Below are 26850 nucleotides of genomic sequence, written 5' to 3' on the forward strand. Positions count from 1 at the left end.
TCAATCCTCATGATTGACACCTGGGGTGGCCTCTGCCTCCACACCATTAGAATCTCCTGGGTAGCTTGTTGAGAATACACCTGTCTGGGTCCAACCCCCAGAGGCTCTGACCTTCTTCATCTGGGGTGGGGCCTGGATATTTGCGTTTTTAACCCTCCAGTGATTTGGGTCTGTTCCCTGGCCCGATGGAGCCAGTGATGTGTGCGGATGGTGCCCTGGAGCTGGTTCTCGAGCCAAACAAGGCTATCCCTGTGCCCTTCCTAGCGGAGTTCAAGATGAGCTTGGATGCACCGGGCCGGAGGGGCCAGCTTGGATGAGGCCCCAGGCAGTGGAGTGTGTGTGCGGAGGGGAGGGAAGAGGGCAGGGCCTGCAGCTTCTCATCTGGAGGTTGAGTGTGGAGCTAGAGGGAGGGTTGGCCTGGCTCTCCCATCAAGCCTGCAGACCAGGGGAGAAAATAGGGCTTGGGGGGCCACAGAAGCCAGTACCAAGGTGGTGCCCAAGGATTGCTCCCCAAAAGTATCTGGCCCTGGGGGCAGGGCAGAGGTGCCTCCAGGAGCCGGGGCTCCCCTCCAGCTTGCACAGGAGGCCTTGCCCCTGACCCACCTACCTCCCATTCTTCAAAAGCATGGCAGATATCACCCGTGATATTGATTTATAATAAGAAGCACGCATTTGGTCTTTGTCCTGGTTCCTGGCACAAAGCTCCTACAACCCTTGGAATTTCCTAAGCGTTAAGAGCCATAAAAGGTGTCTTGATGCTCAGAAGAAATCCTTTCAGCCACACCTGGGTTTAAGTTAACGAAGTTTGGAAAACACCTAAGAATGGGGGCTGGCTGCCAGGGGAGCCAACCACGTGATTAGAAGTTTGGAACTTTCCACCCCACCTCTGACCTCCAGGGAGAAGGGAGGGGCTGGAGACTGAGTTCAGTTGCCAGTGGCCCATAAGTCAGTCAATCAGGCCTGTGTAACGAGGCCTCCATAAATACCCGAAGGGATGGGATTCGAGAGCGTTCCGGGTTGGTGAACACCCGCAGGTGAGGGAAGAGAAGCTCCCAGCCCCTTCCCATGCACCTTGCCCTAGGAGGCTCTTCCATGAGTTACAGCCGTTTATAATAAACAGGTGATCTACTGAGTTAACTGGCTTCCTACGTTCTGTGGGCCACTCTCGCAAATTATTGGAACCCAAGGAACCTCTCTGATTTATAGCCAGTCGGTCAGAGGCACAGGTGGCATCCTGCAGTTGACCCTGGCGTTGGAGTCGGGGACAGTCAGTCTTATGGGACTGAGCCCCTGGCCTGTGGGATCCGATGCTCCTTCTGGGTCCGTAGTGTCAGAATTGAGTTTATTGCTTGGTGGCGTGGAAGAAAATGCACACGGGAACTGGAGCCAGAATTGTACCATCTTTTCCACTGAACACACCAAATGTGGCGCCCACGAGCCCAGCTGATCACCCGCGGGGGTTCGCTCTGCTCCGTGGGTGAATCGAAAGTGGTGTCAGCTCTAGCATTCTGCAGTCAGGGGGGTGCCACCCCCTTCCCTGGCTTCCTCCCCCCCACCCCCCACTGCTCTCAACACCTGGCTCTGGTTCTGGCCCAGAGCATGTTCAGCATGTGCTCTCTGCTGGTCTGGTCGCCAAGCCTTAGTTTCCTCCTCTAGGCTTCTGTTCTCACCGTGCTAAGTGTGTCGGACTGAATGATCTCTTTTAGAACCACTGATATAAGATGCTAAAGTCTCAAGTTAGCCTGGGATGCTCTTAACACACCTCTGGTCTGGAGAACTCCTGCACATCCTTCAGGCCCAGGGGGAAATCGTCACATCTTCCATCAAACCTTTCAGACCTTCCCAAGCAAAATGAGCCATTCCCGTTCTGTGCTATCATAGGGCTTCGCACACAGCTCTGCTCCAACCTGTGGCCAGCAGGCACTGGCTGTTTTGGAATTTGGGACCCCTAGAGCCTCTGAATTCTTTCAAAGCAGGGACTCTGGGTGGGACTATCACAGTATCTCACAGGGCCTGGCCCAGAGTGGCCAAACGAATGAATGCACGCGCGAGTGAAGGATGCAACCCTCAAGTTCTTCAAGTTCATGCTCTTAACCGTCGGCAAGCAGAGTGGTCAAGGTAAAGAGGAAGGGAAAGAGGCCTCCACGGTATCCAGAAAGCAGCTCTGGGTGCCCAGCTATCTTAGTCCTGTTCCACAGCTGAGGTAGGGCAATGGTGGGCACACCCAGGGGGACCTTAGCCACCCGGACAGGTCCTGTCCCCAGGACCCCAGGACCCCTGTCCCCAGCGTTTGGTCCTCTGCTGTGCTGAGGGTGGGGATGCGGGGACAGGGCCGAGGGTTGAGGTTGGGGCAGAAGGACCCTAACGAGCCAAGTTCTTCCCGCACCCAGCTCAGCTAGCACCTAGAAAGCTAGGTGTTCCCTGGACTCCCGGGACCCTGGGGGAAGGGGCCAGATTGGGCTCCTCCCGCCAGGAGAGGCTGTGCCTGGGACTAATTGGCTTGCCCTCCTTCCGATGCCGGAGAAAGTCTTGGCTAATTTGCCGGAACGCTCTAGTTAAATGCCAATTAGGACGTTCTGTCCACTGCTCTCTTCCAATATATTAATAATGTAATTAAGCATTTATTGCCTGCGCAAATTAAAAATTAACTTGAATGGACAGCCTGGAAAACTGAGGAAGTGACCACTTAAACAACCAATTTGCATCTCGTTCGCGAATTCGCATCTAAACACAGTCTAGGGTGCTGGGTTTGGCCTTCCAGTGAGGGGCCCAGCCAGCTGCCAACAGCTGCCGGCTGCTTCTCCCGGCCCGATTCCGCCTGATTCCTTCTGGCCCTGGCCTCCCCACCCCGATCCTAGGAAAGGAGGACGGGGCTTCCCCCCACATGTGCAGGAGGGCTTTCCGCTAAGTGGCCACCTCGGCTCTCAGCATCCCTACCCCCTTTTCTCAGAGGTGTATGGTGTGGATTTCAGGGAAAAGAGGCTACCGGGGGTGACTGGGGGAGGTGAAGCCCCTGCCACTCCCACCTAGGATCGATTTGTCCTGCATTCCAGCCCTGGAGATGGGAAGCAGATGGTGGTGGAACGGGGAGGGGAGGTAAGCAAGGAATGAGGACACCCTCCCCGCACCCAGCCCCGCTCCCCCCACCCCTGGAGATGTAGGGCTGGGTCTCTTGGAGAGACCTGGCAGGGGACAGAAGATAAAGCTCCCCATCTCTTCTCTGACACGGCAGGCGATAACTGTTGGCTTTCCTCTCCAAAAGACCACAGGAGGCGAACTGGCAGGAAGGAGCAGGGCAGCAGGGAGTGGGCGAGAAGGGGGAAGGGAAGAAGACTGAGCTGTGCTCGGCTGCTGGAGGGCAGCAGAGGCCTAAACTCAGGAAGGCAGGGACTCCGGCCAGCCCAGCGAGGGCCCTGTCTCCTCCCTGCCTGTGCCTGTAGAGGCCCAGCCTTCCCGCCTCTGCTGCCCACCAGTCTTCCCGGGTGTGGGTGCTACTTCCTGGCAGAGCCTGGGAGCTGGGGTGACATTTCAGGCAGGACCCTGACCGCCCCCCACCCCGGGAGGCAGCCTCCTGCAGGGGTCGGTGTCACTGTCCCAGAACCATGGGACCTGGGCACCGGCCAGAGGCTCCCTCCCCTTCACTACCGTGCTGGCCCATCTCTAGCTCTCCCCTGTCCCCGTGCCCCCAGCACGGCCACCGCAGGGAGACGAGCGACACAGGCAACCAACGTTGTTTTAAACACTTTATTTATAAAAAAGTACATTTTTTTTCCCTCAGTACATTTTTCAACTCATCATTTTTTTTTTTATACAAGTAAAAGGGGGTGATGCAAACACCCCCTGGGTCAGAACCAGGAGAATCTGCTGGGTCGTCCCGGGACCAAAGACGAACACGGTGACGAAGAAACTGATGCCAAGGTAGCGCATCGCACTCGGAGGTGAGGGGTGGCAGCTTCTCCTGGATTTTGCTTCCATTTGTACAAAAAGAGAAAACCGTTTTTTTTTTTCTTTTTTCCGGCCAAGAATCCCGTTCCTCACAGCAGGAGTTAGAAGAACAGCACCGGCAGGCAGGGGGCTCGGCTGGGCCTTACGGTCGGGGCAGCAGCAGCAGCAGCAGAGGCAAGGCCTCGGGAGCCCCTCACGGCACCCGTAGCCACAGCAGGTCTCTTTGTGGCCTGGGAGGGGCCCACGTGCTCCTTAGCAGGAGAGGGCTCCTGGTGGCTTCAGAGGTCTCTGTCTGGGCCCCTGTCCTCCCAGGCGGGTCACCCACATCCACCTAACACAGTTCCCGATTCCTCTGCTTGGAGGGTGGCAGAAAAATTATTGCACCAGTGACTTGGGCACATGGAGGGGGCTGATGGGGGGGGGGGGGTTGTACGCCCGGGAAACGAGGCCCCCGTGAGTCTCTCTTACGGCCCGAGCACTGGGAAATCACGTTTCTGCTGCGGGGCTTTCGGCAGGACCAGCCCGTTCCTCTGCCGTGTCTGCGCGTCTGTGCGTGTGCACCTGTCGGAGGGGAGCGTGCCCCGTGTGCGCGCAGACTGGGCCCGAGGGGGCCGCGCTTGCCTGCTCGTGGTCACGGATTCCCTGCTGCTGCTTCTCGGCTCCTTCTGATGAAAGGGGACTCGGGATGGTTCGCTTACACGTTAGAACAATATCAAAATCTTAAAGAAATAAGGGGAGCAGGGGAGCAGGGTCGGGGGCAAGAAGAAGGAGGGTAACAAGAGGCAGGGTGACAACGGGGGAGGCCTTGGCACAAGGAATACCAAGTTTATTTCATCTCCAGCAAAGGCAGAAGGCTCAGCTCATGCTGGGGGCACAAAGGAGAAGCGAAAGATCCTCATCTCTCTGTCGGGCCAGACCTCCCCTTTGCCCGCTGGCTGTGTCTGTGGGCCCGGCGGCAGTGCCCACCTTCCCGCAAACTCGGGGCGCAGAAAGCCCCATCTCCGCAGGCCCGAGCGCCGACCCCTGCCTGCCCCCGGCCTACCCTGGGCCCCTGAGGAGCGACCGCCCTGCCGGGTGTGCTGCTGCTGGACAAGGTAGGCAGGAGCCTCCCACGCGGCCCATGCGTGTGGCATGGACCCCATACTTTGTGCTTTGCTTGGGGGGAGGGCATGGAGGTGTCTTAACGGGGACTCAGGGCTTTGGCTGGGCCCAGGGGCCCTCCTAAGTACATCACATAATGAGGAATAGGGGGTGGTAGGAGGGAGACTTTCGGTTTCATGGTTTCAAGGGGTCAGAGAATGCCTCTATCAGGGAGGCCCCTGGGATTTCCTCCTGCCAGGGGGTGCGGGGGGGGGGGGAGCAGGAGACCAAGCAGAGGGGCCAGAGTGCCGTGAGGTGGAATGGGGCAGTGATGTAATATGGAAAAGGTCCTCTGCCCTGGGGTGACACTAATACTGCTGGGAGAGGCAGCCCGGCTCCTCCACCCCTCTCTGCCCTGTGGCTTGAAAGACCCCAGAATTTTCTCCCCCATCTCCACCCAATGCCAAGAGGGGAGAGCTGCCCCAGGGCTGGCATGGCTTCAGACTTCTGCTACGTGGCTACTGGGCAGCCAGGGCTGGGGCTGGGGCAATGGGGGCCGGGTGAGGGTGGCCCAGCTGGTGGGCCCAGGGTCGCCAGGGCAGAGACGGGGCTGGTGGGGGGGGGAGGGTTAATAGCAGCACCAGGGAGGGGAGGGGAGGGAGAGGGCTGGGGCCTGGGGCTCCCTTGGGAAGCCTATGGCAGGGTAGGTCAGTGCCCGTGGGGCACAGAGTGGTCTGCTTCCCTCCCCCCGCAACACTTGCCATCCCACAGAGCCCCTGATGGCCTGGGTTAACCGGAACCCTAATGGGCAGGCATGAGCCTGCTCTCCCATCCCAGGGTCTTTCCTATCTAGAGTGCCCGGGGGGGACCGGGGTGGGCAGATGAAGGAACTGAGGCACTTTGAGCTGGGGGAACTGAGAGAGCTGGGAGGGGCCTGTCCCCCACTGTACAGACAGGAAACCCTCGTCTTGGGTGACGGATGGGCCCCGGAGCCCCATTCAAGGAGGGAATCTGTAACTCAAAGGGAAAGCTTCCCCAAGGTCCCTCCCGCCCCATCCCAGAACGGAGACCAGGGACAGCTGAGCGGGGAGTGGAGAGCAGGGAGCAGGAGCTGCAGAATCGGGATTCCTGGCTCCCCCATGCCCCTCGCACTTTCTGGCAAGCCCAGAACATCTGCATTGGCCTTGGCGGGTGAGCCACCACCTACACTCTTCAGCATCTGTGTCTGCAAAGCTTCTACCCGGTGGACTCCCTTCCCCGTGCCCTCCATGGTGGTGCTCAGTCACCTGTGACTCCCGGACAGCCTAGGGACCCCCTGCCCTGACTCCCCAGGAGAATCCAGACAGAGTTGCTAGCACGTGATAGAGAAGGGAGAAATCTGAGAACCTCCCATGCTGAGAGAAGCAATTTAGGGCCAGCCTGAGCTCCTAGGGTGGAGGCTCCAGGGGGCCCCGGTCTCTGCCGTCCCTGGCGGCTTCCGAAGGCTGTCCCCATCCTCAGCTGGGAGGGAAGAGGTGGGGCAGGGAGCGGTGGGCCTCGGGCAGTGTCCGGCCGGGGAGGGCCTGTGACCCCAGGGGAACGAGGGGCAGACACGAGTGGTGAGTGTGCATGTGGGTGCGTGTATGCGTTGGTGGAGGCGTACGGGAAGTGTGGGCCACCTAAAGTCCCACTATGTGGGGAGCAGATAGGGGTCAAGAGGACAGACACACCAGAGCTGGGCCAACTTCACTCTCTGCTGGCCAATGAGGACAAAAAGTGTAAAACCAACCTCACCAGGAGAACATACTGCCCAAGGCCCCCCCCCCCCCCGGTAGGGACGTCGATTCGATTCGCTTAACAAACAAGACAACCCTGGGTGCTTTGGAGAAGCCCCTCCCTGTCTCCTGGGTGCAACGACTGTCTAGAGCGGGGTCCCCAGCTCCTGGCTGCTCGTGGCAAGGGGTGTGGGCTCCCCCTCCCTGGGAGAAGAAGAGCGGCATCCGGGGGTGGCTTGGGGCTTTTCCTCTCGGAGCCCCTCAGCCCTCCACCCCCAGTGGAAAGAACAAATTCCAGTGTCGGGGGGCCGGGGAGGGCTGGCTCCCCAAACCCTGGAGGGACGCCCAGGTACACAAGACGAGAACAGGGCTCCCCACAGAGAGGGCAGGCAGGGTGGGGGCGGGGGGCGGGTGGTGGCGGTGGTCAGGGGAGGGAAGGTACAGCGACACCAAAGCCACAGTGAACACAACACCACGGGGAGGGCGGGGGACAGGGAGGAAATCAAAACAAAGCCAGGTCGTGTCTGCCCTGGGCTCCCCGCTCCCCGGCAGTGCGGGGCTGGCTTTGGGCAGCCGGGCGAGTCTCTGTCGAGCTCCTGGAGGAGTGGGCGAGTGGGGGAGGGCAGGGGGCGTGCGGGGGGGGGGGGGGGGCGGGGAGAAAGGGGAGCCGACAGAGGCTCCGGAGAGGGAGGCTACACGTACCACTCCTTCTTGGAAATGAAAGACCCGTCGTTCTGAGAAACCATGTTCTCGGCCAAGTCCAGCTGCTCAGGGTCATACTGGTAGCCCAGAGTCCGGTCCCCGTAGCCGTCCTGACGGGCCTCTGCCTCATCCACCGTGAAGTAGGGCCGCTTGGCGTCCTCGTCGTATTTGGGGTGGGGGCCGCCCACCTTGCGCTCGCCCCCTCCGCCGCCCTCCTCCTCCTCTTCTTCCTCGTAGCTGCTCCCACCCAGGGGGCCAGCCTTCTTCTCATCGTCCGAGTCATCAGGGTACTGCAGGTTCTGGGCCATAGGCGGGTGGTGCTGGGGGATGCCCGCCTTGCTGTAGCCGTTGCCATACACGTGTTTCTTGGTGCTGTAGTCGCCCTTGAAGGTGTGCCTGCGCCGGCGCAGGGCGACCACGATCCCGCCGACCACGATCACCACCAGCAGGATGCTCCCCGCCACGCCCCCAATGATGGCCGTGGGCACCGGCCCGGCGCGCCGCCCGTGCTCGGGAGGAGACGGGGTGTAGGGGAATTCTGGGTGAGGAAAAGACACGGAGGGGGACAGTGTCAGTGACTGCTCCTGGGGTTGGGGGCGTCAGCAGGGATGGCAGGGAGGGAGCGAGGCAGGGGGGAAAGGCCAGGAAGTGGGCCCAAGGCCCAAGGGAGGCTCCAGTTCCACAGGCCCCTCGGTGCCCCAGCCCTCCAGTGCGCCGCAGTATTGTGGCTGAAGCGGGCGAAGAGGCAGAGAGTCCCGGAGCCCCGGAGGCTCCATGCTGGCTTTCTCCTTGGCTGGGGTGCCAGCCTGGATCACCCCCATTAGTGGAGCCCACCGTGGACCCAGTGTCCCCTAGCTGCCAGTCACCATCACAGCACCTTGAGAAACAAGTATGCTGTTAATTTCTAGCCAATGCACCAGGCAACAAGTCTTAGGTTAAATAGCTTGCCTGTGGCCACCAGCCAGTGATTGACATTGGTTCTCTTGCACGGAAACCCTGTGCAAACGTCCCCAAAAGTGTCCGACGCCTGCTGCTCACTGGGTACCCCACGCCTGATTTCACCTGCTCCCAGGGCACAGGGAAGAGGGCGGGTTCCCAGGCTGGCCCCATAGATGCCCGGTGAGTGCCAGAAACCAGGGCTGTGGCTCTCGGCTGCGGTCCGGCCCTGAAGGGCAAGGTGGGTGCCAGGGGTGCTGCCAGCCTGGGCTGTGAGCAAAAGACACTCAGCATGGCTGTGTAGAGAGGGGGCACGAGCGCACGTGAGTTCACGGCCACGATGACGAGTGGCGTTACCAGGGAGCGCGTGCCCGGGCACACCCTGGCCCGTCACGGCGAGCCTGCATACCTGTGCTGATGCGATGAACGTATGTGTACGAACATGGGCGCGCTGAGGACAGGGTGGAAACAAGAAAGCAGGAAAGGTGGAAAGGAGGGAAAGGAAGTAGGTGGGAGGGAGGGAAGGCTGGGCGGGTGACTGCTCGTGCTGTGGTCAATGCTGCCCGGAGGGGAGACTGAGGGAGGCGGTTCCCAGCACCACCACAGGGTGGCACCGGAGACCACGGTTGGCCCCGGTCAGGAGGCACAGGTGGGCAGGTTTTCCAGGGAACCTGGGAGGGCTGCTGGGCTATTCTAGGCCCTCCTCTCTTTAGGCCAGGGTAAAGGTGTATGGTTTGGGCATTTGTTCCTGTCCCTGGGAATCGGTTTCTGCCAGCTCACTCCTTGATTGAGCATCACTCATTCCACGGGAATCCTGCTCCTCCTATGGGCCCACTCCCTCCTCCCAGAGGTAAAGCCGGCCCACTCTGGCCATGTGTGTGAGTGGGTGGGGTGCTGGCAGCAGCAGGCAAGAGCAGGGCAGAGGCTCTAGAAGAGAAGAGGAAAGGACTTCCGGGAGTCCAGGCTGGAAGGGCTGATGAAATCACGGGGGCCCCGACAAGGGGAGGCGATTTGCCTGCAGTCACATGGCTGAGCAGGGACCACCCAGATGCTCCCGTTCCCGGCCTCTCCACATGCAGGAGTTGGCAGAGAAACACAACCACTTGTCACCACTGTGTCCTCAGTGTAGGTCACCGAGTGGCTGCCCAATAAATATTTATTGAATATTTGTCCTCACCGCTCACTTCCAGAACGGTTTCCGTGGAACCTCAAGCTTCTCCTGCTTCACCAGGTCTGTTTACTGCCTTTAAAAGGGCTGCACACCTGCTCCCCAGGAAGTGGGAGCTGCCTCCACAAGGCACACCCAAAAGGCAGCTAATAGGAACCTGGCCTCTTCCATACTTTCTACTCGTCTGCTCCCTCTTCAGTTCTCACCCCATATCTGAGTGCTCTCTCCTCTGTACAACTGCCTCATTGCTTCACCCATATACCCACCCATCCACTAATCTGTCCATCCATCTATCCACCCACCCACCCACCCACCTGTCCACTTATCCATCCATCCATCCATCCATCCACTCACTCATCTATCCATCCATCCACGATCCATCCATCCACCCACCCACCCATCTATCCATCCACCCATCCATCTACCCAACCATCCACCCATCCATCCATCCATCCACCCATCCACCCATCCATCCATCCATACATACATCCACCCATCCACCCACACACCTACCCATACATCTATCCCCCCACCCATCTACCCATCTGTCCATCCATCCATCTATCCACCCATGTACCCATCTACCAATCCACTCATCCACCCACCTATCCAATCAATTTGCTAGTCACAGGATACAAAAAACTCACAGCCTATCTGGGGAACCAAATGACACCCTTAGGGATAAAGCCGCCTGCAGACAATCAAGGACAGTGGCAGAGAAGTGCCTCAGGAATGCAGGGGAAAGAGGGCACTGTGGCCTGGAGTTAGAAAATGTTTCTCAGAAAGACTTAAGCCAAGCCTTGAAGGATGGCAAGGACTTGGAGAGGCCAAGAGAATAAGAAAGGTATCCAAATGGAGGGAACTGCGTTTCAAGTCTTTCCATCAAATCTTGTTGACTTCTCCTATTCAATTGCTTACCACTTCATGCCAGGTTTTACTGTAGATTCCTGAATCTCCCACCTTCATTTGGTCTCTGTTCTCTTTCAGTCACCATCCACAGTCACCAGGTTAATTTCCATTGCATACACACTGCCACTCCCTTTCTCAAAGACTAGCAATAACGCCCCTCCCCACTGCCTGCTGGACCACGCCAGTCTGGGCTTCAGAGCTTTCATCACGCCACTTGATCTTGGCCTTGGCTAACTCACCATCCTTGCTGTCCAAGTTGATTCTTTCCTTCAAGCCTTTGCTCATGCTGTTCACTCTGCCAGGAATGCCCTTCCTCATCCCCTTGTGCCCATTTCCATTCTTCAGTCCTGTCTTTGTGCAGCCCGGCCTTCTCCAGCTCACACTTCCCTGTTCTCTGTTGAACTTTCATGTATTAATGGTCTACACATCTCATTCTAGTAGAAACAATACCCAATTCCATTCCATTTGTCATATACTGATATATGATGGTAAAGCCTCTGATGAAACACCCTGTAGTAAATGCAAATCAGGATCCACCACAATTGGCTCTGGTCCTTCCGCCAGTTTTCAAATGGCTAAAGTTCTCTCCCGAAGGAGCGAGGAGAAGAGCTGGGGAAATGGCGGACTCGTGATAATTTGGGACTGCTTCCATTCAGTGTGTTACAGTTGTGTGCAGTACAAGTTCCATTATATTTATTCTTATGCTTTTTGCGCCAGCAGAGACCCAATGAAAATAAAGCTCTCCTACGTTTTATTTGACTAGATTGAAGTTTTTGGCCCCCACTAATCACAGTATGGTAGTTTACTTCCCGTTTCATGGGCGTGGCTTGTGTCCCAAATTAGTGTATAAGTTTGAATTTAAACTAAATCTAGAATCTGACCATTTCCCACCATCACCACCTCTCTAATCCATGCTACCATCATCGGTCACCTGGATTATTGTAGTAATTGCCTAACCGGCTTCCCCAATTCTACCTTTTGCCTCTATAGATGATCTTGAACACAGGAGCCACAGAGATCCTGTTAAGTCTGAAGAGCTTCAAATGCTCTACATGACCTGTGCCTCTGCTCTCCACCTCTGATTCCATCTCTTGCTTTCCTCCTGGCTCACTCTGCTCCAAACTTCCTCAGGGCCTTTGCACTGGCTGCTCTCCACCCAGGAAGACTCTGCTCCCATGTCTCAGGTTACCCCTTCACCTCCTTCAGGGCCTGGATCAAACTTCTCATTGACATCACCTTCTCACCAACGCCTCCCCTGACTGCCCTGTCTAAAACCACAGCTCACAAACCCCACCCCTGTACTTGGGACCCCTTGACCTTGCTCTTTTCTCCAAGTCACCTTCAAAATGACTGTAATTTTTCAAATGTATTCTATCTGTTTGCTGTCTGTCCTCCTTCTGTGCTAAAACACAGACTCCAGAGGGACAGGGACAGGCCACTGCCTGGCATGTGGCCGGAGTTCAAGAACATCTGTTGAATGAATTGTGTCAAGGCAAAGCTTGTCTTAGAGCTGAGCCTCTGGGTCCCCCTCTAGGTCCTTCTGTTTCGCTTTTCTTCCCCGAGTCCTAAGGGAGTTTACTCTTCCCTGGGGTTCTTTTGGGACCAAAGGGGACCCTGGTTATCTGCTTTAGGGCCAGGTCTGCCTAGAGGTAGACAAATGGCTGAGATGACTGTCCAGCATTGCAGACTTCCGTGTGAAGATGCCATATGGGGACCTCATTCATCTGCAAGGAGAGGCGGCTGCTTGGTGTGGAATGAAGCACCCGCCCGCCCCCTCCGTCCTTCCAGCTGTCACGGTCAGCTAGTAGTTCCTGGGGCACCAGAAGCAGAGCCTCAAGGGCCTCTGCTGGCCGGGGAGAGAAGAGCTGGGTGGTGGGGTCTCACAGGCCTCCCTTACATCGTCTTACAAAGCGGGCAGCTCAGCCCCCTTTCCTGAAGGACTGCAGCCTCCACTCTGGGATGGCAGGCTGGCCGGGACCCTGGGGGCAGTGGGAGCTCTGCATTCCTTTGGGGCCAAGGTTTCCTGACTGGGACGGGTGGGCTGGTACAGGGGCTTTGGATGGATCTGAGGTGGAGGGCAGGTTAGGGTTTATGGTCTGGTTCTGGGATCTGGAGGAGTTTTAGCCTCAAAGAGGATGTTTGGGCTTGCTTCTAGAACCAACGCCTGGTGCTTCCTCAGGCAGGCGGGAAATGCTCTAGCATCACGGGATGAGGCCGGGAAGCTGCTGGAACTACAGCTCCCAGTGTGCAGTGCAGGGGCCGTAGGGAGAGTGGGAAGGCCCGGGGTCAGACAGCTGCAGCAGCTGTGTAGGCCACGGGGCAGGGCTTCGTCACGCTGGAGCAGGACCGAATCCTCCCAGGGGCGCAGACACAGCTGTCTGTTCAGGGGCTCCCCGACACACCCTGCCATCTGCCCGCCCGCAGAAAGGCACGTTTGCCCATGGCACAGCCAGGGTTCCCGTGTGCCCACTCGGCCTGCACATAGGCGCTCGTCTGCTTGCGTTTACACGCTCAGAGGCATGCACCCTCCGTCCCAAAAGGACCCCGAAACCCCACCAACACGCGGTCACAGGAACACCCGGTCTAAGAGGGAGGAGCCCTGTTACCTTCACCTTCAAGTGGTTGTCCCCAGTGGATGAACCTGGGGCTTCCCGGAAATGGGAACTGGGCCAGACGCTTGCACCACAGTGGCCTCCCTGCTCTGCTCCTAGAGCAGCCTGGATACTCTTTTCCCAATAGCCCCCGTCCCAGGGATAGATGCTGCCCCATTTGGCCTTTTTCATCTGGTCAAGGCCGTACCCTGAGCGCCCATCCCCGCCTTTCACATTACCCCTGGAGGGAGAAGGGAAGGAAGCTCACTGGGTTGTTTTGTGACTGTTGGGCTAACCCCATGAAATTGCTCTCAGTACTCAGATCTCAAAAATGGGCCTGTGTGAGGGCCCCGGGCCCCATGGACACGTCCACGCCAATTCTGGGGAGTCTGTCTCTTCGTCCTCATGACCACAGCCGAGGCCTGTTTCTTCCTCACTGTACAGCCCCTCCCAAACGCTTGGTCTAAACCACCTGCCTCTCTGCTGAGAACCCTTGAGAGGCTCCCCTTTGGCGACACAGAGAAAGCCCCACTCCTTCCAGTGCTCCCACTATTCTCCTCCCACAAGCTTCCCCTGCCTGGGGACCCCCACCCTCCATCACTGCCCACTCATCCTTGTAGGAACAACTCAAATGCCACCTTCTCCAGGGTCCGGGGCCCTGAGAAGCCTGTGCAGGTGCAGTGCCCTGCACACGTGTGCCCTGCACACGCACGTGTCTCTGGCACACACCCTGCGGCCCGCCTCCTCCCACCCCTGCCCTGGCTTCTCTTCATTTTCCTCTCCAGATGCGCCCAGGGCAAAGCTATTACCCGAACGGATGGCCAGAATGAAAAATTAAATTTCCACTTATCCGTCTCGCTGATGCATTCCCTCCTGACCAGTGGGGCTTGGAGCACAGGGCATGGCTGTGCCCCCACAGTGGGCCCCCAGAGAACGTGATAGGCACCAGCTGATGTGGGACAAGGGCCGGTGGTGTCAGCGGCTGCTCGGAGATTGGCCGTGAGCGCCAGAACACATGGCTGTGAAAAGGCTCAGGCTTCCCGGCTGAGCCGTCTTGCGGGCCCGAGAGGTCCTCCCTCGGGAGGGCGGGCTAAACGGCTCCCGGGCCCATCAGTGATTCAGTGGGCACCACGCGTCCCTGGCCTCTGCCTAACTGGGCTGTCAACAAGAATGTCCTCATGCAAGTCACCTGCGTGTGACTTTGCTTACCAGCCCTGTCTCTCTCTGTGCCTCCGGGGAGCACGGGAGGCTATGCCGCATGCGTCTTCCAGCTGGAGCCCTGGGCAGCTTGGCCCGCCTGCCCACAGGCCAGCTAGGCCTGACCACAGATCCCACGCGGGGCATCCCACTGCTGCCATCAGCCCCAAGGAGACGGCCCGCCTCCACGGCTGGCTTCGCGTCCTCCCTTTCCTCTCTTTTCTTTAGCCTGAGCCTGGGAAGTGCCCCCTTCCCTTCCTCCTTGCTCCTGGATGCCATTGAGTCCCTGATGAGCAGCGTGCATTCACAGTCATCCTGCCGCCTCTCGAGCTTTGGGAGAAGGGAGGCCCCGACTTAGCTGGGTAGCGCCACCTGGCCCCATCAGCCTAGAAGGGCCTCTGGCTGGTCCACTCATGCCAGGGGTAGGATCACGGGAGATCACTGCTCCCGTTTCTTGGCCCCCTCCCCTGACTTCCCAGTCAGCAGTGTCTCCAGCCAGCAGAGTATGCATCTGGCCTGAGATAAATATATGATCTCTGTCATACAGACTGGGAAGCTGAGACTCTGAGACGTGAAAGCGACACAGCCAGGAAGAACCGCTACGTGACCACACTCAGGCCAAGTCTGACATGGCCCCCGTACGACACGCCTCCCTGTGGCGTGGTTATGCTCCCTTATGAATACTCCTCATCCCTGTCTGTCCCATGGCCCCACGGCCAGAGCTCGGGCACCCGTGAGGCTCTTACTGAGCTTTGCCCAAATTCTCTCCAGGAGGGGACAAGTCTGTGCTTCTGGCCCTCCCCCTCCCCACCGCCCCCAACCCTAGCCTGGAGGACGGGCTGCCGTAGCTTTTCCCAGGCTCCACCTCGGACGCTTCTATTACTTCTGGTTCACGGGCAGGGAGTTGACCAGTGTGAGCGCCACGGGCAGGGAGTTGAAGAAAACAGCAATCGACAAGTGACTCCACCTCCCCCTGGTGAGAGTGGGACGGAACGGCCCCGAGTGTGACTGGACAGCTCCTTTTGCCGCTGTGCCTCGGATGGACCCACACATGAGGTCTCCTACTTCTGGGACGCGGACCCGGAGCCGATGTGTCTGTAGGGCTTGCCCAAGTCCTGTGCCTGGAGTCCAGCGTGGGCACCACTTCCCAACTTCCCAGACTCCGGAGCCCGGCTCAACATCTCCCTGAGGTCACTTCCTGTCCATCCCCCCAGCCGCATGACACCCCTGCCCGTCCCAGGTGTTTCTTTCTGTCACTTTCTTTTCCTGCAACTGCCTCAGCCACAATGTTAAAGACACTCCCTCTTCTGGCTGTGAAGCTGTGATGGCAAGTTTACCCCTCTCTTGGCTTGTTTTGATCCTCCCATTAATAATGATAATGACAGGGGCCAAGATAATGATCATAGAGCAGGGGCCATTTATTGACAGGCTCGTCTGCACTAGGTCCTTGGCCCACATTACGTATATTCCGACAAGAAGCTTTCAAGGCACCTCGAATTATGCCCATTTTCCGAGGAGCACTTGTCCACATCCCTGCTGTCTGACATTAAAACCCATGCTCCCTTCATGGCCCACATGAAGGCTCCCCCAGGACATCCCAGCTCTTTGCTCCCTTTGCCCTGAGAGGGTCAGGCGGCCGAATCTCTTCATCTGCACCGACACAGAGAAAAATGCAGGGAAGACAGCAATTCAGGGCACACGACCACCATGGCTCTGGGCTGTCTCCTTGTGTTTCCTCCAGTGTCCCTGCTTGAGGACAGCCTCACCCTGCCGCCTGTCTGTGCGGGTTTCCTGAACTGCAGGAGCAAATGAGCTCCACCTCCAAGCCCAGCCCCACCAAGCCGGCATCACAGGACCTGGGCAGGCTCTAACACCTGTCCCCGCACCGTTCCCCCACCCGCAACAGCACCCACTTCCTCTCTGCTGGAACCTCTCTCTGATCCCTCTCCGATCGGGGGTCACCCTGTTTCACACACAGCCTCAACAGAGGAAAGAGAAAAGCAAAGCAAGGCCAGTGGCCAGAGCTCAGGAGAGAACCAGAGGAAGGGGAGACGGAAACTTCCTGCAGTGACCTAGCCCCAAAGGCAGAGCAGTGGGTGGGGAGAGGCAGGACAGGGGACAGCTTCCTACCTGTGATATTGACCTCCACCTGGCCCGAGCGGGTGCCGATGGGGTTGGTGGCCTCACACACGTAGGTCCCTGCCAGGCTGTAGTTGATAGGCCCCCTGAAGAAGAGGGTTCGGTTCTGGGCCTCCACGCCCTTGGGGAGAGAGCCATTCAGCCTGCAGGGATGGGGAGACATGGCAGTGGGTTATGACCCTCCAGCCCAGAAGCTTCCCCGGGTGTCACCCAGCCTCCAAGACTCCCAGCCCTCTTGCTGAGTTGATAGGCAGGGTCTGTCTTGGACGGAGTACCAACAATAACCACGACAATAATCTCTTGCGTTTGGCAGATTCCCATTATTCGGCATCTCACGCTCATGTCCCAGCACTGAGATGTAGACAGGCCGGAAAGGGACTGGTCCCACTGAACAGACGAGAAGCTCTTTGAGTTCAGGGTCAAAGAACACAGCTAGTAAGTGACAGAACTGGGGCTCTAGCCAGGTCTTTGGCTCCTGGCACAGTGCTCTCCCAACTACGCCAGGTTCCTGGTGGTTGGTCGTTGGTTTCCTGGGTTGCTAGTTGATAATATAGATGTTCGGGTTCTCACCCCAGATCTACTGAGGTTGAACCGCTGGGGCCACGGCTTGGAGATCTGTATCTTAACAAGCTGCTCAGGTGATGAGATGTGACCCATGTGGAGGAATCGTGCTCCGGTACACTATCTCATTTTCTTGCTGGGCATATCATAGGCCATTTTCCTGGGGGAGACACAGGGGAGCCTCCTCCTGATTTTCGATGTCACAAAGCTATTATTCTGTTGGACCTAGCAGCTCCCTGGTACACAGAGCCGAAACTGGTCACTTGTACCTTCAGATAACACTTCTGGCTCCAGAAAGTGGAGGGTGAGAACTAGCTAGGGCAGGCCAATGCCTTCTACTTCCAGGAAACAGAGTGTAGACAATGTGGGCAGCCATCTCCTGGCCATCCACGTCAACCCGCTTCCTGGCTTCCCCCATATCCTCCTTTCTATGCGTCCCACCCAGCTTTTCTCTGGGAAGAACCTTGGCTCAGGCCATCAGAGCCGGCTGGAGGGGCAGACAGGACCCTTCAAGAGCCAGGCTCAAAGACTGTGAAGCCAAGAATGGCACGGCGGGGTACGGGGCAAGCACTCCACGGACGCAGGCATTCTGGGGTGACGGCTGCCCCCTCCTTGAGAATCTGGGGGTGCTGGAGAGAAGGAACGGGAACAAAGAAAGATCTGGGATGCTCCAGAAAGCCAGCTTCCCTGGGGACACCTCGATAAAAATAAATACCGGGGGCTGGGGTGGGAGTGACTCAGACTGAATCACCAAAGGAGAACGACTAGATTCTTTATTAGGGGGAAGAAGGCAGGCGGTTGATGAGGGGATCCCCCTCTGGCAGAATGGTTTGTCCCACTGACCCTGATGTTGTCGTGGCTGGGGTCTCTCGCAGCCCCTCCCCTTCTCACTGAGAATCCTGAACCAAGACCCTAACTTTCTCCCCACGTAATGCTCCTGGAGGTGGGGTGGTGTGCCTCCCTGTGACCAGCTAGGCACCCTCCAAGGCGACCAGCCAGCCCCAGAGCACTTACGTGGTCCAGTGGTAGTCGGTGGCAGGGGGGTTAGCATCGGCTTTGCACGTGAGCTTCACATCCGTCCGCTGCAGGTACCAGTTCCCATCAAACCCCTCGATGGTCACCTCGGGCTCGTCTGTGGGGCAAGGGACGATGTTTGAGAAGGGTGAGGTCAGGAGAGCAGGGCTTGGGGCGAGGGAGTGAGCCTCAGATGGGGCTGGGGTGGAAGGGGCAGTGACATGGAAAGAGCTGGAAGATGGGGAGAGAGGGGGGAGGACCCTCGGAGCAGAAGCAGCAAGGGAATGGAGGAAGGAGGAGGACAGACGGGCACAGGAAGGAGATGGGGAAAAGAGAGAGGGGAGGACAACGCACCCCCGAAAAGAGAAAGGGAGGGGAAGGCTGGGGGGCGGGCAGGAGCAGAAAGGGGGCAAAGGAAGCAAAGGAAGAGAGATCGGAGCAAAGGAGGAGGGAGGGCTGGCAAGAGTGGGGCGGTAGGAGGGGACAGCAGCACCCCCCCACCCCGAAACCCGCCTGCGCTGCGCCCTGCTCACATTGCACGTTGAGGGTGAGGCTTTCCCGGAAGCGGTCCATGTGGTAGTTGACGATGCAGGCCAGGGTCTGCTGGTGGGCTTCCCGGCTGGGCACCAGGCGGTAGCGGCTAATGACGGTCACCGTGCCGTTGGGGTTCCGGATCTCTTGGTACTCCGCCTCGCCCTTCAGGCGCGTTTCCCAGGACACCACGCTGGGAGGCTTCCCGTTGGCCGAGGTACAGGTGGCCACCAGGACCTTGTCATCCTGCCCCTTCTTGGCTCGAAGCACTGTCTGGGTGCCCTCTACCCAGTTGGTGGGTTTGGCTGCGGGGAAGCAGAGGGAGCCGTGGGGCTAGCGCTACGGCTTCATCCAAGGTGTGCTGGCCCAGGAGGTCACCCTGGCCATCCCTGCCTCTGAGCTGTGCCCAAAGCCCCTCCCAGCCCTTCTCATGGGGACTGCTTCCTGTCTAACCTGTGTCCTTCCTGCCCTACCTGGCACCCCCTTTGGTCAAGCGGAGGCCTTCCTGGAGTCTTGGCGTGCTCAAGGCCGGCGGCTCACGTGGCCCTTTTCCTTACCGTGGTGTCGGAAGCTTCTGCCTGCTTCCCGGTCACCCACAAAGTACCCTGTGGTGGGGCTTCCAACCCGAACCGTGACCCTCAGCTCTGTGCACAGCTAAGGCCTTGCACCCAATCCCGAGTGAGCTGTGGGACAGCCTGGCCGGAAGGGACCGGAAGCTTTGGGAGCATGCCAACCAAGGAGACTGTCTGGGGCCACCGAGGCACACGACGAGGGTGGCCAAGCGCCAGGCCACGGGCCTCTGCACGAGCAGGGAGGGAGGGGTGAGGCCAGCTTACCCATTACAGTGAGGTTGAGCTGGCTCTCTCGATTGCCGGCAGGGAAGGTGGCGAACTCGCAGATGTAGACGCCCTCGTCCTCCAGCTCAAGGCGGGAGAGGCGGATGGTGCCGTCGGTGAAAGAGGGCCGCAGGAATTCTACGCGCTCACGGTAGGGAGCCAGCACGGAGACGCCCATGGCGGGGTTGTAGATGGCCACATTCTGCTTGGAGCCGTTGGTGGCCTTCTGCCACGTGACCTGGGTGATCTTCACGCCGGGCAGCGGGTTGGCGAAGCTACAGTGCAGGACCACGTCCGTGCCGATGAAACCGTACATGGAGTCGTTCACCTGGACCACCTGGGCGTGGGCGCCTGGTCAAAGGAGCCGGCGGGGGACTGGTCAGTGACAGGCACGGCCGCCCGCACCCCCCGCCCCCGACTCCCTGTGCGCTGTTCTTTTCTTTCTACCTCTTGTCACTCTTGATTCTGATCAAAGGAATAAATAATCGCTTGTTACTAAAGCACTCTGGAGGATGCTGAAAAAGACCGTGATCCCCACCACTCAGAAGGACCACTGATCGTCTTGTAGGAAATCCCTTCTCTTATTTTTTTCTCGCTATATTAATTTCTCGATCTCCAGGTTTCTCTGCATAACCATCTTTTTTTTTTTAAGACGAAATCAGAATGATACTGTACGTATTGTTCCATAGCTGCCTTTTCGTCTAGCGATGCATTACCCATAGTGCTCCATTGGGCAGTAAATATATACCTGCACCCTTATTTTTAATAAGGGGCGGGAGTCGAATGCACTGCTTTCCCTAGGGGCCATCAACTGCCTCACCTTCCCGGGCCTCAGTTCCCTTCTGGCAAATGGGGCATAGAATCCAGTCCTCCACCTCACGGGGTTGCTGGGAGAACCAAATGAGACTAACGAGAAAGTGTCAGGAGGCAGGAGGCGCTGACCATGCGGGCTCACGGTGGCCACCATTATGCTCCCCGCCGTGGTCTTCTCCCTCAAGGCGGAGTGCCCGTGCCCTGGGGTGCGCTGGCTCCGTCCCTCTCACGGGGCCCGGGCCGCTTCTCAGAACATGCCATGTTTCCATGTTCCCTTCCTCTCTCTCTCCCTCCTCCTATCACTCCTAGACTCTTGCTCGTGCAGCTCCCTAGAAAGCCCTAGAAGGCTCTTCCCCCTCCTTCCCCTATGGATCTCCCACTCAGGCCACCTCCTTTGGGAAGCTTCCCAGATCTTCCCTGCACGTGTGAATCCAGCCACTTCTATCACAGATCTTTTCTGCCTCCGGATGTGGTTGTTCACGCCTGTGACTTCTCCGCCAGCACAGGGTCTGTGTCTTTCCCAGTCGCCCCAGCCCCAGTGCCCAGCCCAGCATCTGGCACACAGTAGGTACTCAGTAGATAGCTCTGGCCAGGCAGACTGCAACGGAACCCATGGGAATAGAGATTTGCAAGAAGGAGGGAGTGATCAGTGGCGTTGGATGAATGAATAAATTCCCCCCAGTCTCCTTACTGATTGCTTTGTTTCACTAGAATGGCTTGTTTGAGCTTTTCCCTGATCCTGAACGCAGGGCAGAGACCCTCCAGCGGGTCTCTCTGGCCCAGGCTCTTTCTTGAGCTCTGTTATTGGCCACGCATCTGTACCCTTCATATTGTCGTATCCTTACTTCACTCAGTTTATTGAGCACCATCGATAATATCAATGCCAGGTCCCGTACTGACCTAGAGGCGGGGGGATGGCCTCAGTGGCTCCCCAAGGGAGTGGAAACTCGGGGCTCACCTTAGCCTCTGCATGGCGGAGGCACAAGAGCAGGGCACACTCCTCTGAGGGCTTGGAAGCCCATGATAGGTGAAGGCTGTCCCCCCCCACCCCTCCCCTAAGGAGGGCACGGGCTGTGTCCCCAGGGTCACTGCGGTGTCCTCTGTGTGTACCATACAGCAGATACTCAAAAATTTGCTGAATAAATAGATCTTTGGCCCCTTGTCATGCCCTGAAAACTTCCCCAGTGCTCCCTCCTTCTTTATGCCTATTCACATCCGTGCAGCCCTTCAAGGCCCACCTGGGAGTGCCCCCATTCCTACCCCTCCAGTTGTCCCCCTGGCCGGTGTGTGGGGTTCTGACATGTCCTTGGGCAGAGAGCACTGTGGGCTGGTGGGAGTACAGGAGGAAGCACCCACCAGGGAGGCAGGAGGGTTGGGTTCTGCTCAGCCCTATTTTGAGCTGAGATCTTGGCCGGTCACTTCCCCCTCCCGAGCCCTATCTTCCTCCTCTATAAGAGAGCGGGCTGGACTCCCCAGTCTTAGTGGTCCCTTCTGGGCCTGAGTCTGATCCCCTGAACCGCAGCCCAGCCTCACTGAGGCCCCACCCCAGATAGAGTCCCATGGTGAGGTCAGCGGGCCAGACAGCCCAGTGCTCCTGCTGACTGGCCAGCTGGCAAGCGGCTAAGCCCCAGGCCCTCCCAGGAGGATAAGTGGGTGCTCCCCCCCCCACCCCGCCTCCACTCACCAACCTGCTGGAGGTTGCCCAGCAGCTGAGATAATGTGGGTATAATTGGGGAACTTTCACCACACAAAGCCAGAAACAGGAAAAGCCAGTTGGGAGGGCTTGGGCCATAGGTTGTGTGTGTGTGTGTGTGTGTGTGTGTGTGTGGTGGGGGGGGGGGGGGGGTTGGCGTGTGGGCACTAGGAACCATCTTGGGATTGGTGCCAGGGCATGGGGGGGCCTATAGCCGTACATAGCCCACCAAGCCTGCCGCGACCCCCTCCGCCTCCCCACCCCCCGCTCCCCGCAGGTGTGGGGACAGGCAGGCTTCAGCGGCCGGCACACACACACTGCCATTCATTTGCTGCGTCTTCAGCAGTGACCTCACCCTTCAGAGCTGTGAATGCCAGGAGCGAAGATCGCTGATAGTGGCCTGGGCGTGGGGGTGGGGCGGCTGCTGCCAGGGGCTCGGGCACCCTAGCGGCCCCGTCTCATGCATCGGTGCCTCACCAGGCCAAGGAGGCCTTCCCCACCCTAATGTCTGTTTTGGGCTTAAGGCCCCTCTCTCCTCTCCAGTGTGGCTCTCCCAGAAGCAACCCCACAGGGAGCAGTAAGGAGAATGCCTGGGGTGTCCACCCACTGCGCACAAAGTGGGTTCTCCTGGCCCTTGCCCATTTTGTGCTAGTGAAGAGTGGGCAGGCCAGAGTGGGAGAGGACCTCTAAGGTGCAGGCAGACTTATTCTGGTGTTCACCTCTCCATCCACAGCCTAGTGGGCACAAGGGAGCTTTTGGAGCATAGGGTTTGGGGCCACTCCCTGACCCCAGAGGAAGTGGGAGGGGCTGGGGCCACCGGCAAGGTCTGAAGACCCTCCCTTAGCCCTCCACCCCACTCTGGGCTAAGGGACCCAGAGCTCTTGCTTCTGGCTTGGGGCTTCCCGTCTTTTTTTTTTTTTTTTTTTTTTTAATGAGAGAGAAAGAGAGAGAGAGCGCGCTTACTCGTGTGTAAGCACAAGCACGAATGGGGGAGGGACAGACAGAGAGGGACAGAGAGGATCTCCACGCTGTCAGCTCAGAGTCTAACTAGGGGCTCGAACTCACCAACCGGCAGATCATGACCTGAGCCGAAATCAAGAGTCGGACGCTCAACCGGCTGAGCCACCCAGGTTCCCCAGGGCTGCCAGTCTTGGACCGAGGGTGCAGGGTTGGGGAGAATGTCCCTCATTCTTTAGACTGGTCAGGTTGGGAAACTTTCAGAGAAGGGGGGCAGACCTCCAGGGTCTGGGTGCGGCAATGAATGGGAGAGTGGGGATCCCCACTGAAAAGGCAGAGAAAGGGCTGGATCAGGGCAGGAACCCAGGAGGAGGCCCCTCCTCTGTGCAGGAAGAGGTGGAACCATAGGCCTCGTCTGGAAGGCCCGGGGCCAAGGGGCAGAAGCAGGAGGGCAGGCTGGTCCAAGTTGGGTCCAAGGTCCCAACCCCTTGGGCCCAGATGACCTGGAAGTTGAGCTCGCTGCCCGAGCTCCTCCCACCCTCTGAGGGGCTGCCCCCTCTGCCCCCCTCCCCCCCCCCCCCAGTATGCATGGGCTTGTGAAGAGCCAGACGGTGTGGCTTTGCAGACTCCCTCTGTCACTTACGAGCCGAGAAACGTTGGGCCAATGACTCGACCGCTCTGTGCCTCAGTTTGCACTGAGATTTCTCGTCTGTGAAGCGGGGATCACAACACCACCTATCCCCTGCAGTGGTCCTAAGGATCAAATGACCACACGGGAAGCTAGAGAGCGGCACTTAGCACAGAACGAGACGGTCAGTAAGTGCTGGCTGCCATCATCATCATCATCCTCCTCACCACCACCTTCGTCGTCGTCTGTATCCCTTTATTTTCTGTTTCCTGGCATGCACGTCTAGCGTGTTTCTTATTGTGTGTCCCCCGGCTCCCAACAGATCGCGACTCCCTGTGTGAGAGGGAAGGCACCGGCGACACCTCGGGTTTTGTTGGCCACATCGCGGCTCCCTGGCAGGGTCTAGGGCCTGGAGACTACCCTGCTAACTTTCTGTGGTTCCCCGGGCAGTTAGGGTGGTCCACACAAGGCATCGTCTCTCCTTCCTCACAGGCCCCCTCTTACATGAGAGGCAGGGGCTGTCCCAGATGTGGAAACCAGGACCACTCAAATGGTACCGTACTGGGCCTCAGTGGAACACGTGATCCATGGTTTTACAAAGGAGGAGTCCGGAGTCCACGAGGGGCTGGGTCACTTGCTTGGCGACATGGAAGGGCAGATCCAACCCAGTGCGCTTCCCACCCTGCCTTTTTATAAGGGACTCACGTTCTCAACCTAACCCCCCAGGGCCTCCCTCCCTCTGGGCGGTGTCCCTCCTGGAATAAAGCTCAGAGCCTCTCTTGCTCCTTTTGATAAGTGGCAGGAATACCAGTTACATTACCGTAGCCACAGTGCCCGCGGGCTGCCCTGCAACTGGGCTTGGTTGGGGGGTTGGGGGGCTGGGGGCCAGGGGTAAAGCGCAGTGCAAGCCAGGTGGGGGCACCTCCAGGAGGCTATGTACAGAGGGGGGAGGAGCCAGAGAGGTGGGGAGTGAAAGGTAGAGAGATCCATGGGAACCTCTGCCCTCAGTAGAGAGGTTCTTGCATCCTAGGGATATCAAGAAATGTTTTTCTTTTTGACCTCAAGCACTGCCTGTATTCTCCCTGACCACCCTATGGGCTCCACGGTCTGGGACTCAGGCCCCTGGGGCCTGTGTGCCAGTGCCTCAGTTTCCCCATTGGAGCTCTGGTTGGGCAGTTTGGGCTGCCTTCATGGCTGCCCAGAAGTGCTGAGCCAACAAGGCAGGCGTCGGGCCGGCCCCCCGAGACGTCACAGACGTGCAAAAGCCCGAGCTCAGCAACAAAACACAAAGGCTCCTCAGTTGTGGCCGACAAACCTGCTCCCCAGGGCCCTGCCCGCCTGCCCTGCCCGCCATGGAGCTAATCTGAGGCTGGGGCCATGGGTTCCCACGCAGCAGGGTGTGGCCCAGAATGGGGGGGGGGCACTCTGCTCCCCGTACCCACCTCAAGCAGTTTCTCTTCCCGCCCTTTGAAACTTCAGACCCTTCTCGCCCTGGCCAGGCAGGCTGGGACTGGGCCCATGTGGGTGAAAGTGGTGGTGGTGGTGGGGGGGACACGGACACAGGCAAGGGGGGAGGGGTTCTGGGATTTCTGGCACAGACCACCTCTTTTTGTGTCCCCCATCCCCGCCGGGGTGCCCTCAGTTGGGTCGTCAGCAGTGGCAGACCTGGCCTGGAGGCAACCGGGGACACCCTGGGCGGGGGGAGCGCTGGGGACCTCACCGGGGGCCTCTCTGAGACCAGAATCCTTTGGGGTCCATCTCTAGAGCTTCCCAGGGATCCCCCTCCCTCCCACCACCCCAGAACTGGCAGAAAGGAAGAGGACCATCCGGTCAGAAACCAGCTAAGTGGTAAGTGGGGATGACTCACCTATGGGGGCGGGGGGAGGGGAGGGCCTCCAGCCGAAACCCTGCTGAGTCAGCACAGCGACCTGAAGGCTACAGGGCCCCTCCTCCCAGTGCAGCTACTTCCCCAAATGTCAACTCCCAGGCTGGCCAGCTCCTCACTTTCGGATGCCAAGGCTGATCCACCCGGGGGAGAGGCTGGCAAGGAGACGGTGTGATCAGGAGGGAATCCCCTTTCTAGGGCCCCCTCCTCTGGGCAAGGTTTGGGCAGTCAGTGTTGCCCAGACCCAATCGCTCTGCCCCCAAGGACCCACACGAGCAGGCTTCTCACTGAGGTCCTCTGAACTTGTCCTGTCCCGTATCTATGTCTCTTCATTATTCAGGAGCCCCCTAGGGCCCAGGCTGCATCTCTACCCTCGGACTCCCCCGCCATGCCCGGGACGGGGTCCAGGGTGTCCCCAGGTCAGAGGGCGCAGAAGCATCAACTGACCCGGTCCTTGTCCCCACACCCCTAGCCATCCCTCGCTGGGGCTCAGTGCCCCTGCCTCCTGCACGCAGGCGCTCTGCCTGGTGGGTGTGGGCCCTGGGGGACCCTCTCTGGGAGCAATGCCTGCTGGGATGGCTCCAGGTGTCCTGGGGCCTTGAGTCCCCGCTGCATCCACCTTGCCAGCAGAGGTGATAACATCCCATGATCCCACAGTCAGGGCTAATTGCTACTGTCCAAACCCAGGCGCCTCCGCCCCTTCATTTGGGGTCACAGAAATTGCCGATGTTTTTTTCTTCTTGGCTGATGCCCCCCTCTCACCCCAACCCCCGACTCCCCGACGCAGGGCTGGTTAATGATGGGCTGTGGGGCTGGCGCCAGAGCCTTGGGCGGGTGAGTGCAGTGCGTGGGAGAGGAGGGGGCGCGGCAGCCTGGGAAAAGCAGGAGAAGGAGCCCAGGATCTTCCAGACGGGCTGGGCCAGCCCAATCCCCAGCAGCATGAAAGCCGGGAAGCCCCGGGGTTGTGGTGACTGGTGATGGCGCTGGGGGCTGCTCTGGCAAGTCCCGTCTCTCCGAAACCTAGCAGGACAGGTTGGGGGACAGGGATGAATCAGGGAACTGCGTTTTGTCTTTTCCCACCGAGGAGCAAGTGGCCAGGGACATCTGGATCTCTCCGACAGGCCGGTTTCACATTGGCTACCCCTTCCCCAAGGCCCAGGGCAAGGCCAGTCCCGAGCAGCACCTCTTGGCTCTGCCCCTCTCCATCTCTAGCCTTCTGGTTCCACCTTTTGGTCCCCTCTGTACCACTCACCCTTTACCTGTCACACTCCCTCTGGCCAGGCGGTGGGGAGGAAGGGTACATGCCGGAGATCAGGAGAGAAGTCTCTGGTCCCCACTAGTTGGTTACGGTTTTCTAGATGGCCTTAGGTAGGTAGGCCAGTTCCCCTCCCTGGCCTCAGTGTCCCTTTCTTTAAAATGAGAGTGTTGGGACCCCATGACCCCGGAAGACTATACTTTGGACATAACCTATCTGGCCCTCTCTCTGCCCTACCTCTGCACCTTCCCTGGAC

The 26850-nt window shown here is 58.7% G+C and overlaps 1 protein-coding gene across 2 annotated transcripts in view; it reads right to left on the reverse strand.

The window, feature by feature from the left end:
- NECTIN1 (nectin cell adhesion molecule 1) overlaps positions 1 to 26850 on the reverse strand; it is a 74799-nt gene that overhangs the window by 9035 nt on the left and 38914 nt on the right. The window contains exons 2-6 of one of the 2 annotated variants that reach the window (XR_007156410.1): positions 19364 to 19714; positions 18530 to 18832; positions 17997 to 18114; positions 16413 to 16564; positions 6844 to 8019 (exon numbers count right to left, since the gene is read on the reverse strand). Coding sequence is in view for 1 of the 2 variants with exons in the window: in XM_047878708.1 (XP_047734664.1) it covers positions 7472 to 8019; positions 16413 to 16564; positions 17997 to 18114; positions 18530 to 18832; positions 19364 to 19714 (1472 nt within the window). In the remaining variant the exon portion in view is untranslated. Of the gene's footprint in view, positions 1 to 3730; positions 8020 to 16412; positions 16565 to 17996; positions 18115 to 18529; positions 18833 to 19363; positions 19715 to 26850 lie in introns of those variants that run through there. The other variant, XM_047878708.1, reaches the window with a different exon arrangement.

Source organism: Prionailurus viverrinus, chromosome D1, assembly GCF_022837055.1.
Source record: "Prionailurus viverrinus isolate Anna chromosome D1, UM_Priviv_1.0, whole genome shotgun sequence".
In the NCBI taxonomy this organism is placed as follows: domain Eukaryota; kingdom Metazoa; phylum Chordata; class Mammalia; order Carnivora; family Felidae; genus Prionailurus; species Prionailurus viverrinus.